Source organism: Gambusia affinis, linkage group LG14, assembly GCF_019740435.1.
Source record: "Gambusia affinis linkage group LG14, SWU_Gaff_1.0, whole genome shotgun sequence".
Lineage (NCBI taxonomy): Eukaryota > Metazoa > Chordata > Actinopteri > Cyprinodontiformes > Poeciliidae > Gambusia > Gambusia affinis.
In genome coordinates, this window is record NC_057881.1 from 8,099,200 (window position 1) to 8,113,947 (window position 14,748).

The following is a 14,748-nucleotide window of genomic DNA, read 5'->3' on the forward strand; positions in this document are numbered from 1 at the left end:
CTGCACTGCAAAGAAGGAAGTCAGAGAAAATGGACGGCTAAAAGTCAGCAGGGAGCAGAGAGAGTCAGCAGATAACCAGAGAAAGTCAGCATGTTGGGCAGAGACAGAGAGGCAGTGAGCCGGTTTAACTGAGTTATCCTGTGGCGGTAATGGGAGACGTGAGGCCGACCAGCAGGACGGTCTGCTGACTGAAGTCTTGTGACGGAACGGGTCGAACAGAAACGGCCAGTTTGCCGTTTTCCTGTCGATTAACTACACACAATCCCCAAAACGGCTCCCGAAAAACACTCCTCTGAAGAGAGGCTGTCCTTTAAACATGTTTCTAGTTTATTTGGTCTTTTTATAGTTGGTCATAATGCTTTAGCTTAAAACTGCAGTACTTGACTTTTATAAAAATAATTTTAAAAAAGTTGTTTTTTTAGATATTTGATAAAACTATGAGACAAATAATTTGCGAAAAAATTTTATCTCATCCACCTTTTCCCTGAGTAATTATAGCTGTCTGAAGAAACAGACCAAAAACAACCAATCAGAGCCAGGAGGTGGGTCTTAGCGCTGTCAATCATTCACATGTACTCACTGCTAAATGCGCTAATGGCCAAGAAACAACTTTCCGTTACAGGAAAACCATTTATCCGCCACCATAACTGACTAACTATGCTAGCGGTAGCATAGCAGAGAACAAACTCAAGCACAAGACCGTGATTGACAGCGCTAAGACCCGCCTCCTGGCGCTGATTGGTTGCTTCTGGTTACCACTGGGAGAATCACAGAAGCTCATATTTTTAGCAGATTATCTGTCTCATATCATTCTGTCAAAAAATTATGTCAGTTTTAACAAATATGTAAAAATCATTATAAAAGTTACATACTGCAGCTTTAACATCACTGTTCTAACTTTGTTTAATTTTACTAACCCAGGTTTGTTTATTGTTATTGTTTATTGTTATCTCAAACACTTGATTGCATTTGTTGCTATAGAGAAGTTAATAGGTTTGGCTTTTAATAATAAATTATTTCATCTGAAAAATACATTTTGTGTTCACTTGTGTTGTTTTTGACTAATATTTAAATTGGTTTGAGGTTCTGAAACATTGACGTTTGACATAACAAATTGGATATTTTGATATCAGTATTCTATGAAGAGGGACGTTTGGAGCCCCCTGGTGGCCAGTTGGCGCTCAGCAGCTCGTTTATGCCTCGGGCTGGCTCTGGCAGTGAGTCAGATAGAAATGAGGATTTGTTACAAGTTTTCAGAGTATATTGCAAATATTAACTAAACCATCAAGAATTTTGTCATGCTAAGCTAAACAAATACCCTGTTTTATTTTTTATTCAGAATTATTTTTCAATATCAGAAATACAATCTAAAACCTGTTCATTTATTTATTAATGAATTCAAATTTAATTATAATAAATAAATAAAAAATTATTTTATTTATAAATGAATGTATATTTGTCAATAAATAATAAATATTAGTATTAATTACTTATAAATAATGACTAATATTTGTTCTTTTATTAATAAAATAGTTAATAATATTCTTTTTTTAATATCAAAATAATTTATGTTATGTACATAAATATTATAAATCTAAAAAAATATAAATTTTATTAATAACTATATAAAGTCAGCAGGGACGAAATATGTACAAATTTATATATTTATATAAAAATATAACTGAGACGTTATTTTCCTTAACATCCCAGTTATTCTGTTTTTCTGCTATATTTTTATATTTATTGAGATATACTTATTTATTATTTTTATTTAGTTATTTGACTTTCCTTGTAGAGTTGCTACTTTTTAAGATTTTGTTGTGCTTTCTTCATGCACATTGACAATAAAATTTATTTTAATTCTGAAAAATAATACACTCAAATCCTCTAAAAAATAATAAATCTAGTATTAATCCTCTTGTTATTGAATATTTTTGAAGTGAAACCCAACATTCACGTTGTTTAAATGTTTGTAAATAGTTAATTTTTTGTATTTTTGGACAGATTTAGTGTTGTCTGGTTTGTTTTGTGTGTTTTCTGTAGGATCGTGTTGGACAGATGGAGTCTTTAATCCTGTCTGCAGCCTCTGTCTACCATCCTCCATCCCTGCGCTCCTAAATCCACCTCACATTTTCTGTCTGCTTCCCGTCTCTCCATCAGTGTTGCAGTAACTTAATCCAGTCACTAGACGGGAATATTGTGCAGCCCACAATTGCATGCAGTGAATCCCTCCCAGGCTAAAATCTGCAAAAAAATCACTGAAAAACTAAATTATTTAATCAAATATCACCAATAATTGTCCACAAAGTTTATTAACCTCTTACACCCTAAGCGAGCCGAGGTCACATGGCAGCTGGACCCACTGGTGGGTCCGTCGGGTTCTAGAGGTTAACATCTTGTTTCAGATGATGCTGCCTCATTATCTCTGATAATGAGGCAGCATCATTTGACCCACATTTCAGGAAAGGACAGATTATCTTTCACCATGTCACAAACACAAATATGGCTGGAGAAGTTGGCAGACATTTCTAAATCTGCAGTCAAATAATCTGAAATGTGACTCAGGCAGTGGCTACCCTTGAGGAGATGGTGATTTAGGATTACAGAGGCTTCCTTAATCCTCAAAAACACAAATCTGTCTTTTTGAGGATTTTGGAGCTTTTGTCTCCAAAACCCTGAAAACACGGAACATTTGTTTACTTAAATTGGTAAATTTGGGAGAAACAAGTTTGACAAAAAGGAACTAAACTAAAAATAATAATGGATATAATTGGAGCTTTTAAATTGTTTCTATTTTAATCTTTGACATTCCTTATATAATCATATTCATTATTACTTTATCTGTTTTTGTTTATTCTTGGTTGTATTTGAAGTGTCATATTGATTTCAGTTTGTGTGTGACAACTTTAAGTCTTCCTGTTTCATTTTAATAAGGTTGGTTTTAAAGCTGGATAATTTCTTTGCTACTTCTGGCAATTTTGCACATTATTGTTGTATTGCTTTGTTTTTTAATCACATTTCATTTTACTATTCTTGAAGCTTCTAGGTTATCCTTGATGTCTTATTTTAGAGTATTGATGTCATGTGCAATAAATTTGGTCATTTTTAAAGTCTTTTTTTTATATGTATTGTTTTTTTTAACATCTTTGTGCAATCATAGTCATAGAATAAAGCTTCTCACTGTTGTTGTTGTTTGTCTTTTTCTCATATTGTATTTCTGAAATAATGGTAACTTTGACAGACTTTGCTAGTTCTATGGTCAACATCTCACAAATTTGGTCATTTTACACAACTATCAATTTACTTGTGTACTAATATGGCGTTTTAACTTACGGTAATTAAATCTTCTTTATGCTTGTTAAGTTAGGGACAACGTCCACGAGTTGATTCGTGGTCATTTTGATTATTTTATTTTATTTTATTTTATTTTATTTTATTTTATTTTATTTTATTTTATTTTTATTTTTAAAGGGATAAAAAAAAAACACAAGTTGGTTCTTCGTAATCATGATTAATTACTGAGATTTAAAACATCACGGTCTGGACAGGGCGGTGGGGGATGGGGGGCGCCGGGAGAGCAGCCGCATCAAGCCACCTTCAAAAGTACGACGACACCGGAAGTCACGCAACCGGGCTTCATAAAATAAAAGGACAACTGTCACCAATTCCTAAGTGAGAAGTAAATATTTATTATCAGAGGTGCTGGGAAGTAACTACTTACGTTTACTCAGTTACATGTCCTTGAGTAACGTTTTGAAGAAGGAAAAAAAAGTATTTTTAAGAATGGTTTTACTACACCATACCTTTCAATTTTAAACGTTTTTTTTTTCAAATGTTATTTTCCATTTGCTGAGATTTTTATATAATTTTGGATCACGTGAATTGTCTCCATAATGTGAGCTTAAAGAAGGTAAGTAGAAAGTACTAGTAACTTATAAATAACAGAAATTATAAGAAGTAATATAAATGTAAATATTAAAAAATATCTTTCATTATTCTGTCCTTTAGCAAGTTTATTTTGTTTGCTAATTCTGGATTTTTCTGTGGAACATAATCTCTAATTATTTGTAGAGAAAATCTAAAATATTTGAAAGAAGACGGATCTTGGGAAATGAGAATTATCTGGTGTGCAAAGCAGCCAATCCAGGAGCTCTATTTATTTTCCTTGATGCTGATTGACTGTAGTCCCAAAACCGAAAATAAGAAAGCTTGTAGATATTAGCTTCTGCTGATGGTTTCAAGATGGTTTCAACTGTCCGTATTATTTAATTGGTGTTTGAACTATATAATTTAACTTATTTAAAACATTATATTTATAATTTATCCCCGTTTGTAAAGTGAATCTGCTCACCGAACTGTGATCTGTCACTTTAAAACGCATTTGATTAAGTGTGACGTCTGATCAATGTTCACAATTCGGGTTAGCTAATTGCCTTATTTTGAAAAACCCAACCGGAAGTCCTCACATCCACAGTCGCCTTCTTGACTCTCCGGTTGGTCAGTAGAGAAAAAGGGATCCAGCGAGTAACGGGAGCAGAGCTGGCGTGGAAATTAAATTAAACTGGAAAAAAAAACACAACAGAAGGCATAAAAAACACACTTAAAACAGGTGAGCAGGCGTGGATTGTGATTTTACCTGTTTTCTGAGCCGACTGGTTTCCTCTCCACTGTTGTTTTGGAAAGATGTGGAACATCATCAGAAGTGTTTGGAAAGATCTGCTGAACTGTTGGGGCGGCGCAGCTTTACGCTGATTCCTGCAGCCGGGTAAACCCAAACAAAAACGGGATTTAAATGAGAAAAACATGAACTCTGCTAACGATGCGCTCACATTTTAATGCAACTCTGACCTAGATTTAAGGGGGGAAATGTTAATTTAAGCATTTAAAAGTGTTCCTGAGATGTTTGGTGTGTTGCTCTGTCCTAAAAATACTTGAATTTTGAATTGGAGCACTTGTTGCTTTAGTTTTAAAGAAAACATCCTGTATGGAGGGGGACCCGCTCCCTCTCTGCAGGCTCTCTGTGGGGGGCTGCTGTGACTTACAGGAAAGATAATAAAGGCCAATTGTCCACATCTGGGGAAAAGCTGCAGAAATTCCTTCTTATCAGATATTCCAACGCTAAACAATACCAGCTTGTATTCACGTTCAAATCATTAGCTACAAGTGTATTTTTGTGCCCTGAATGCTAATGTGCTCCTCTTCCTCTCTTAGGTCTGCTTGGATTAATCGATGAAGAAGCCAACCAGGATGAGGATCTCTGTTTAAAACATCCCCACTTCCTCTTCCTTGTGTCTGGACGGAGAAAACCCACTTTAGTGTTTTTCCCCTTGCAGAGCAGAAGCATTGAGCTGGAGTCATGGCGAACATGTGCCCTTATGGCCGTTTCACCCACGCCGTGGTGAGAGGCATCCCAGAGACCTTTGGGAAAACAGCTGGAGAGGGCCGTGAGAACGGGGAGGTCACGGTGGACCAGGCCAAAGCCCAGCGTCAGTTCGGCTGCCTGACCGGGGCGCTGAGGCAGAAGGTGGGCCTGCAGCTGATCGAAATCCCCCCCGACCCCGAGCTGCCGGAGAGCTGGAGGATAGAGGACGTGGCGGTGATCCAGGGAGACACGGCGCTCATCACCAGACCGTTCAAGCAGCAGAGACGCAGCGAGGTAACGCAGTGGGGTTCAGAAACGACGGACTGTTTCAGGAAAGAGAAGCTGCAGGGAAGGCCCAAGGCATGTGCCAGTTGAACAACTGGCTGCTGCTGCTGGGGTTCTGACTAAAACCAGGAAGATGGAGCCCATCCCCCAAACTCTACACTACAAAAATATTCAATCTTACCAAGTATTTTTGGTGTAGTTTCTAGTGCAAATATCTTAGCGCACGTGAAACAAGGCAAAAATAACTTAAAAGTAACTTTTCAGTAAATAATTCCTTAACATTAATGAAAAAGTTCTAGTTCCACTGGCACTGTTACCTAGCAACACCAGCCAAGCCCAGCCAGTAACTTAGCAACCAAGTTCTATGGACAAAAACAATAGGTTGACTATCTTAGTTGAACATAAAAATAAACTACAACAATCTTTCTTTCAGGTGTTTCAGAAAGTGTTATTAGGAATTCAAAATAAATAGTAAAATAAATAAAGCATAATTTTGCACAGAATTAGATTGAACAGATCTGCTCTAATGTATCGGTCACTCAATGTAAAGTTTTAGCTGACAACTCTGAAAAAGTTTTTTGTTTCTTTCAAATTCAGCCTGTTTCAAACAAATAGAGAATACCCTTAAAGGAGCAGTATGTTGTGTTCAGTGCCATCTAGTGTCGATTTTAAGAACTGCAACTCTTCGGCAGCTGAGCTCATTTAAAGTTTAACAGCAGGGCGTTTTCTGTGCCTGTTTCTGCTCCTCTTCAGGTGGACGCAGTGAGGAGGGTGATGTCAGAGCTCAACCTGACCGTGGTCGAGATGGGCGACGAACAAGGCGACTCTGGCGGCGCCACGCTGGAGGGCAGCGACGTCCTGTTCACAGGGAGGGAGTTCTTCGTGGGGATTTCCTCCCACACCAACCGCAGAGGAGCCGAGGTGCTGGCAGACACCTTCAGGGTAAGGGGCAGCAGACTTCCCAAAGAGAAGCTGGTTGGAACTTGGTGAGAAGTGGATGGATGATCGATGGAGGAGCGGTGCGTTCAGGGACCTGACAGTCTGGGGGAATCTGGAGAAGTTTAGAAGTTTTGTAGGAGATTTTAAGGCAAGAAAAGCAGGAACATTTATATTCCCTGGATTTGTCTGAAGATTGAATCCATCCATCCACCCATCCATCTGTTACTCCATCCATCCATCTGTTACTCCATCCATCCATCTGTTACTCCATCCATCCATCAATCCTTCCATCCACCCATCCATCCTCTCATCCATCCATCCATCCGTTACTCCATCCACTCATCCATCCATCCATTCATCCATCCATCCATCCATCCATCTATCCATCTGTTACTCCATCCATCCATTCATCCTTCCAACCACCCATCCATCCTTTCATCCACCCATCCATCCATTACTCCATCCACTCATCCATCCATCCACTCATCCATCCATCCATCCATCTGTTACTCCATCCATCCATCAATCCTTCCATCCACCCATCCATCCTTTCATCCACCCATCCATCCATTACTCCATCCACTCATCCATCCATCCACTCATCCATCCATCCATCCATCTGTTACTCCATCCATCCATCAATCCTTCCATCCACCCATCCATTCATCCTTCTGTTACTCCATCCATCCATCTGTTACTCCATCCATCCATCCATCCATCCATTCATCCATCCATCCGTTACTCCATCCATCCATCCATCCATCCATCCATCCGTTACTCCATCCATCCATACATACTTCCATCTCTCCATCCATCCATCCATCCATCCATCCATCCATCCATCCATCCATTACTCCATCCATCCATCCATCCATCCATCCATTACTCCATCCATCCACTCATCCATCCATCCACTCATCCATCCATCTCTCCATCCATCCATCCATCCATCCATCCATCCGTGTGATTTTTGATCTTTTCTCATCTTTTAAAATGTTTCATTAGTTTTTTTTCCTGCTGTTTGAGGCTTGAACTTTCAGATCATTTGCTGTGAATAATTTAAAATCCAGACACTTCTGTTTTTCTCCACTTCTCCAGCTTCCTAATTTGTTTAACCTCCTAAATAATCTAGTGTCATATTCAGAAACAGATGATTTAAGCTTTAAAGTCTTAAAGACAGAAATCTGTCATGAAGCGTTTGTCACTAAAACACCTGCCTGGAACCAGGCTGATGTTTTAAAGTTATTTAAGCTCCTGGGGTTTAAAGTTCTTCCAGAGAAGTTGGAGGAAGCGAAAAGTGTTAAATTACCACATTTGTGCAGTGCGGTAGAGGCCGGGTCGCTGCCAGGACTGTAAACAAAGAGCCGCTGCCAAAGTGAGCAGGTGGTCATTTGCTTTATTGCATTTTGGGAATTCTTGTCTGTGAGCGGTGATGAATGAGGTCGCCTGATTCCCGGGATAATGAAGGGCCGCACGCTGCCCTCCCTCTGGACTGATGAGATCCAACATTAGGATTGATTTTCCCCACTTCTGCTGAGTGCATCTCTCTCTCTCTCTCTCTCTCTCTCACACACACACACACACACAGCTGGTTTTATGGATGCTGTTTGGGTGGATGGTGTTTGTGCGCTCTGGGCGGGGGATTTAACAGGAAGCGTTTGTCGCGCTCATATGTTTTCTCCTTAAGAGGAATTTGACCCAGTTTTCATTCTTCTTTTGTTTCTTTCTGAAAACATGGATAGAAATCTTTAATAAAATCTGATTTTAATAAAGAGTCGCTCGTCAGCTGGAATATTTTTCATCATAAAGTTACGGCTGTCATGACTCTTGACAAAGACGGAAACATTAAACTTTTATGTGTTTCTCAATAAAAGTTTTTTATAATTAATGAACTGGTTAACATTGGCTGAATGCTGGACTGGTGAGATTTGTTAAAAATAAAACGTCTATCTTTAAATTTTCTTATCTGTTCAGGACTTTGCTGTGTCCACCGTCCCGGTCTGCGGCGGCGCCAGGCTGAAGAACTTTTGCTCCATGGGCGGACCGGACACCATCATCATCAGCAACGGTGACGGCGCCAAGAAGACCCTGAGGGTGAGAGCGCACCGTTTCCTCCTGCTGCTTCACTCCCACATGTTGGATCTTCGTAACATTTTGATTTGTGAATGAAATATCTAAACTGCAAAAACACTAAATCTTATTTTTGTCTAGTTTCTAGTGTAAATATCGTCATACACTTTAAATAAGATAGGATGTTCATTAAATGTTTTCTAATAAAGAGATTTTTAGCTCTTTTGGGGTGTTTTGTCACTTTAAATCCAAATAATCTTCTGCTGGCCACGCCCCCAACTCAACGTTTAAACTCACACGTGAAAATGGTGGCAAACAGATTCCCAAATTATACAACCATACGTCTGTCAAGTAGCTTACGACAACAACAAAACACCTTTATTTATTAGCAGCCATCATACAGCCATACATTGATAAAACCAGCAGCCCAAATGGTTGCTAGGTGACGGGCTGGGGTTGCTAGGTGACGGCAGTTTCTGCTGATTTGTTACATTCCGAAAACTTTTCAGACACTGAAAAACATTAACTTTATTTTATTTTTTTAATCGACTTGGTGTTTTTAGAAGTAGTCGAGTCCCAAATGGAAGTAAAAAAGAAGGAAAATGTGAATTTAAGAATAAAAAATAAATAAAAAAAGAATAATTAACCTGTAACTTGTCACAAGCAGTCAAACAATTGATTTTTATTATTGTATTTGGTCAGCTGAGGTTTAGTGTGTGTGTGTGATTGTTGGTTTCAGATGATGGAGCAGCTGACCGATCACCACTACGACGTTCTCACCGTCCCAGAGGAATCTGCGGCTAACTGCATCTACGTTAAAGGCCCGTCCAAACGGGACTTCCTGCTGCACCGGCCCGCAGAGGAGTGTCCCGACAGCGTCTCTGTGAGTTCACCACAGCTACCAATTTTTATCACAACTTAGATCCATCTAGGTGGAAGAATGGATTCTAACTGTCCTGGAATATTCAAAATACTTTCCTAGGATTGTAAATTTCAAAATTGACTAATTGTTGAATATAAAACGTTTTTGCCCTTTTCAGCTTAAAAACAGAATTTAAAGAATAAAGTACAAATATTTATGAGGAAATGAGCTAATTAGGGCTGAAAAAATAATCAACTAAGTATTCAATTAAGTGAGTTTGTAGAAACTAAAAAAAAAGACCATTTGCTGAAAGAACATATTCAGAGCAGATATTTAGCCAAAACTGTACAAAAAAATTATAAATTTTGCAATAAAAAATAAACACAAAAAACATTTGGGTCACATTAAGTTCTTAAAGGGCCGGTTGTGCCATAATGCATCAATAACCCTAATAGATAAACAATTAGAACTGTCTCTGCATTTGATAAGTTCTTCTTAAAATTAAATAATATTCAACATCTTTTCACATAAATCAGTCCTACCAGAATTTAACTTTTTAATTTTTTTTTTCCAATCAGAAAACTTTTCTGGTGCTAATTTAGAAAAATTTGCAAAAATTGTTGCAATATGATACTGTATTGCTCTCAAATAAGGGTAGAAGTAAACTATGCTGCCACCTGGAGGTGGGAGTTGGTATCACTTAAAGCCAATGTTTTTGACCATTTTTCTAAAAAAAAAAAAAAACATTAAATAAACTCTGTTATGCACAAGCATAAAAAAAACTCAGCAATTTGTTCATTTTTCATTAATTTCTGCGACCGCAATTAAACTGAAAGTATTGACTGAAGTAATTTGGCAGTAATCCGATAAAAACGGTTTGATTTGATTGATTAAACAATATTTAACTACACAGCTGTTAAATGGCCACGTGAAAAACTGTGCACTGCAAAAACACTGTCTTAGCAAGTATTTTTTATCTAGTTTCTAGTGCAAATATCTTACTACACTTGAAATAACACAAACCTAACTTACAAGTAACTTATCAGCAATATATAGAAGCTTGTTTTAAGTCAATAACTCTTTAATAATAATGAAAAGGTTCTAGTTCCATTGGCAGATAAATTTACTTATAACAGCACAATTCCCCATGTTATAAGTTAAATAATCTAATATATTTTCATCAATTTCAGCAATTTTTAATTTCTTCAAACAAGCCTCTATGTCTTCTAGATAAGTTTATTGTAAGTTAGTTTATCTTATTTCAAGCGTGTTGACATATTTGCACTAGAAACTAGACAAAAGTACTTGCTAAGATGGTGTATTTTTGCAGTGTGGTGGGCCAGATTTGGCCCCCGGACCTTGTGTTTGACACAGGTGGGTTAAGTGGTGAGAAGGTTTGAGAAACCCTGAGCTAAAGTAAAATCCTGATTTAGCAATAAGCAGATGCCCAAGTCCAACCAAGTTTCCGATCTTGAACGAGTGTCATGGCGGTGATTCATTTCAACCATTCATTCTTTCCAGCAGCCGTTATGCCCCCCTCCTCCTGCATTAGCCAGAGCCAGTTATGACTCTGTAACTGGATGAGTGAATCGTTTCCTGTCGGTTCTCTGCAGGCCTTCCAGAAGCTGCCGGACTACACCCTGCTGCCGACGGCCTGCAGCGAAGCATCCAAGCTGGGAGCGTCTCTGTCCTCGCTCTGCCTGCTCATCAACAGAAAGCACACGTATTTCTGAGGACGCTGCGGCCGTCGCATAATCTCACAGCTTTTTATTCTGGTGGCTCATTAGTCACGGCCCACAAAGTAAGAACAGTGTTTAATAATAATGGTTTCAGGACACAGAGATCTGTGGTGCAGCTGCTCCCCCTGCTGAAAGTTCAGCTTCTCTCAGTTCCTGTCATTTCATTTTACAGATAAAAAAAAAAAAGAAGAAAAAAAGGTTTGGCACAAGTGTGAAGAAACGCAGATGGTGTAGTGAATTTTTTTATACTTGCAGTGTTATATTTTTAATCAAGCACAAGATCTAAACCACTTTAGAAAAACTAAAGAGAATTATAACTGTTTACAGATTAAACTAAGTAAAAATAAAAGTTAATTGAAGTATTCAATTCAGCTTGAAACATTTCATCTTAAAAGCTTTGAAATAATGAACAAGTTTCATTTTCTAATCACTGTCCTTTAAGGTGAACCTGTAAGACCTGAAATAATCAGTTTCATTTATTACAAAGTGTAGTCTTAGTTTGGTGAAATACACCTGGCTGCTTAATTAAGGATGTTTTAGCTTCCCAGAATATAAATTTGTGGTTGTGGAAATAAAATCTAACTTTTACCCTGACTCCATTCTTCATTTAATCACAACAATTTTCATAGTCAACTTAATTCGTTTTTATTTATTCTTAACTTTGTGCTAAATACAAGCATCAAAAACGATTAGAACAGAAGATCGGGCTTTTCCTAGCTGATCTCTTTACTCTTCAGTTCAATCTCTTAACTGATAGGCGGCCATTTTTCTGAAATCCAGTTTCCTCGGATTGGACCGTCTTTCCATAACATAAAAATTAACCTTGCTAACTTGCATCTTGTTTCGCCCCATATCACGTTACATTGTTCTCCCTCATCCGCTTTTACGTCAATACATCTTCGCTTTTGTACATACACTAAGGTGACCAGATTTCTAAGACTAAATCTGGGGACATTTCTTACTCAGCAATAAAGAAGAAGCAAATTTATTAAAATAAAATGAAAAAACTGGGACAGATAAGTTTACTAACATTTAAACATCAAAAATCAAATATAAAATCAGGAACATGTCTCTCTACACAGTGGTAATATTACTATTATTAATCATAAAAATAATAGCAACAATAGAAAATTAAAACTGGACATATGGGGGGAAATTGTGTACATAGTTTGTTAGTGACCAGGAATAACATAGTTGGTATCTCTGTTAATGAACAAAAAGCCCACAGTGGTAACAGAAGTAACTTGAAACTGACAAAAGTAGTAAAAAATTGTTTACTGACAAACTGATGAAAGTCAGTCACTGCTTTTAAATTGTGGCTCAATTAAAATTATGGTAGCAATAATTTTTGTGTCTGTGACCAAAGAGCTGATGCACCTTTTGTCTCATTTCTCCCAGAACCTAGTGATAAATTACAGCCTCACTTTTTTATGATTTGATTTCCTCCTTGGTCGTTTCACATCAAGTCCACCTTGACCTTAGAGTTCACCTTTGCTTTCTGGACTTGGTTGTTCTGGACTTTTAGTAACCATTCACATCATAATTCTCTGGAATTTGTCAATTTTCTTCCTGCAGCCACAGCAGGTCGGTTTCCAGCTCCAGTCCTGTGGATCTTACGTTTCAGAATAATCTGTACAACTGTAGCCATCTTGGTCTGACATTTTCTTATTCTGTTGAACCTCAGTTAAAAACAATGTCTGATTTTTATTGGTTAATTTTCAGTAGTTTTTCATTTATCACTTTAGTCAGTTTCAAGTTGTGTCAGTGCCACTGTGGGTTTTCCAGTCATTAACAGAAGATCCCAACAACTTTGTCCACCTGTTAATATTGTGCATGAATGGACACATGAGTGTCCATAAATACATGAGGTGTGTGTAAAGTTATGTAACTGATTTGTAAGGACACTGTGTGTGTTTGAGATGAGTGAACTCTGGTCAGGAAGTCCACCAACATGAGCTCATCTCTGGATCTGTAAACCCTCCTCAGTCTGAAGAACCATCAGCCACATGATCATAGAGGTCTAGTAAAGAGAAACACTTCAAATACAACATATGAGACACAATTAAATAATATGTTTATATTTCATATTTCTCTCCAACTTTATCAGTTTTTCTGTTTTCCTCATTTATTCAGTTCTATCAGAATATTTTTCTCCTGTTTACAATTTGAGAAATAAAATTAGATTTGCTTTCTTTGGTTTGGAATTTGGTTATTTTGAGATGAGGAGCTGGATTCTTCCTACTAAAATCTTAGTTTAAATATTTATCTTTTTCATCAGCTGATGAAATGTTAAAAATGCCATATTTAGCAAAAAATAATAAATAAAATAAACTCTCTCCATCCTCATCAATTTCACTTCATGCTCTTCTTCATTCAGTTTTTCTGTCACCGAGTGACTCCATTTTTTGTGGAACTGGGCAAGGATTAGCCCAGTTCCAACAAAACACGTTGATTCACACATACCGTATCAGGTCAGCGGGTCAAAACTCGAGCTGTTTACTTCCAGCTTGTTGTCTTTTCTGGCAGCGCGCGCTGCTCTTGATTTTTATTGGTTGTTGGCTCTGCTGCCGTTCTTCTCTGTCACGTTAACAGTAGCTACCGTAACTGCTGTTGTTGCGCGCAACACGCTCACTCACGCTTTCTACTCCCTGGAGTCTCCGGCTATTGTAATAACAATCTATATCTTTTTTTTACTCTTATTTATAAAACGCTAAAATCGGGAACTTTTCCGGGGACGGCTTCACCCGGGGGCAGGCCATCTAAAACGGGGATTGTCCCCGGAAATCAGGGACGTCTGGTCAGCCTAACACACATGTAATTTTTATTAAATTGTCTCTGCTCCTCCGTGCAGCTCGGCTGAAGGTTAGAGTGATAACTTCAGGAGCTTAAAGTGTTTACATTTAAAATCAGAGCCACATGAAGCGTATTTTCCATCCCACAGAATCTGTGGGTGTCCGCCATCTTTGATTCCGTACCAACGGCTCCGCTTAATGAGCAGCGGCGCCCTCTGCTGGATGGCAGCTAAACTACAGCACTAAAACTAGATAAAAGCGGACATTACTGGTTAATCGATTGGAACTAATTTTAATCTAATAAACCATTAACTGATCATCAGTAATTAAAACTTTTTGCTGACAAATCAGATAATTAGAAAATACTAAATTGCAAAGTTAATTAGTTTTTGTTTCAGTTTAGCTCCTAGAAGTAGTTTTTTTTGATATATTTAACTTGAAGTAAAAAACAAAAATCTAACATTATTTTTATATTTTCTCCGATATTTTCTCAAAGACAATATCAATAAATTTAATTAAATGCAGTTACTATGTGAAGTTTAAAATCACACTAAGTGGCATCCTGAAGAAACCCATTTCAAATTGAAATATTTTTATGCAGGCACAGCCAGTTACATAAAAAAATAGTAATAGTTTTTATTTTCATCGTTTTTCACAATAGTACCAAAAATGTTAGCTTTACTCCAATCAAAACACACA

General features: G+C 37.6%; 1 protein-coding gene across 1 annotated transcript; it reads left to right on the forward strand.

Moving 5' to 3' along the window:
* Positions 1-4,436: 4,436 nt before the first annotated feature.
* Positions 4,437-11,845, forward strand: ddah2 (dimethylarginine dimethylaminohydrolase 2). Its single transcript, XM_044138117.1, has 6 exons — positions 4,437-4,609; positions 5,212-5,656; positions 6,401-6,589; positions 8,561-8,680; positions 9,396-9,539; positions 11,132-11,845. The coding sequence occupies exons 2-6, from the start codon at positions 5,357-5,359 to the stop codon at positions 11,249-11,251; spliced, it is 873 nt and encodes a 290-aa protein (XP_043994052.1). The 5' UTR covers positions 4,437-4,609; positions 5,212-5,356; the 3' UTR covers positions 11,252-11,845.
* Positions 11,846-14,748: the final 2,903 nt, after the last annotated feature.

Excerpts from the sequence above, each read along its gene's own strand:
- ddah2 (XM_044138117.1), top strand. The coding sequence starts at position 5,357 with ATGGCGAACATGTGCCCTTATGGCCGTTTCACCCACGCCGTGGTGAGA. Across the intron at positions 5,657-6,400 it reads AGCAGCAGAGACGCAGCGAG|GTGGACGCAGTGAGGAGGGT; the intron begins GTAACGCAGTGG and ends GCTCCTCTTCAG. Across the intron at positions 9,540-11,131 it reads AGTGTCCCGACAGCGTCTCT|GCCTTCCAGAAGCTGCCGGA; the intron begins GTGAGTTCACCA and ends GGTTCTCTGCAG.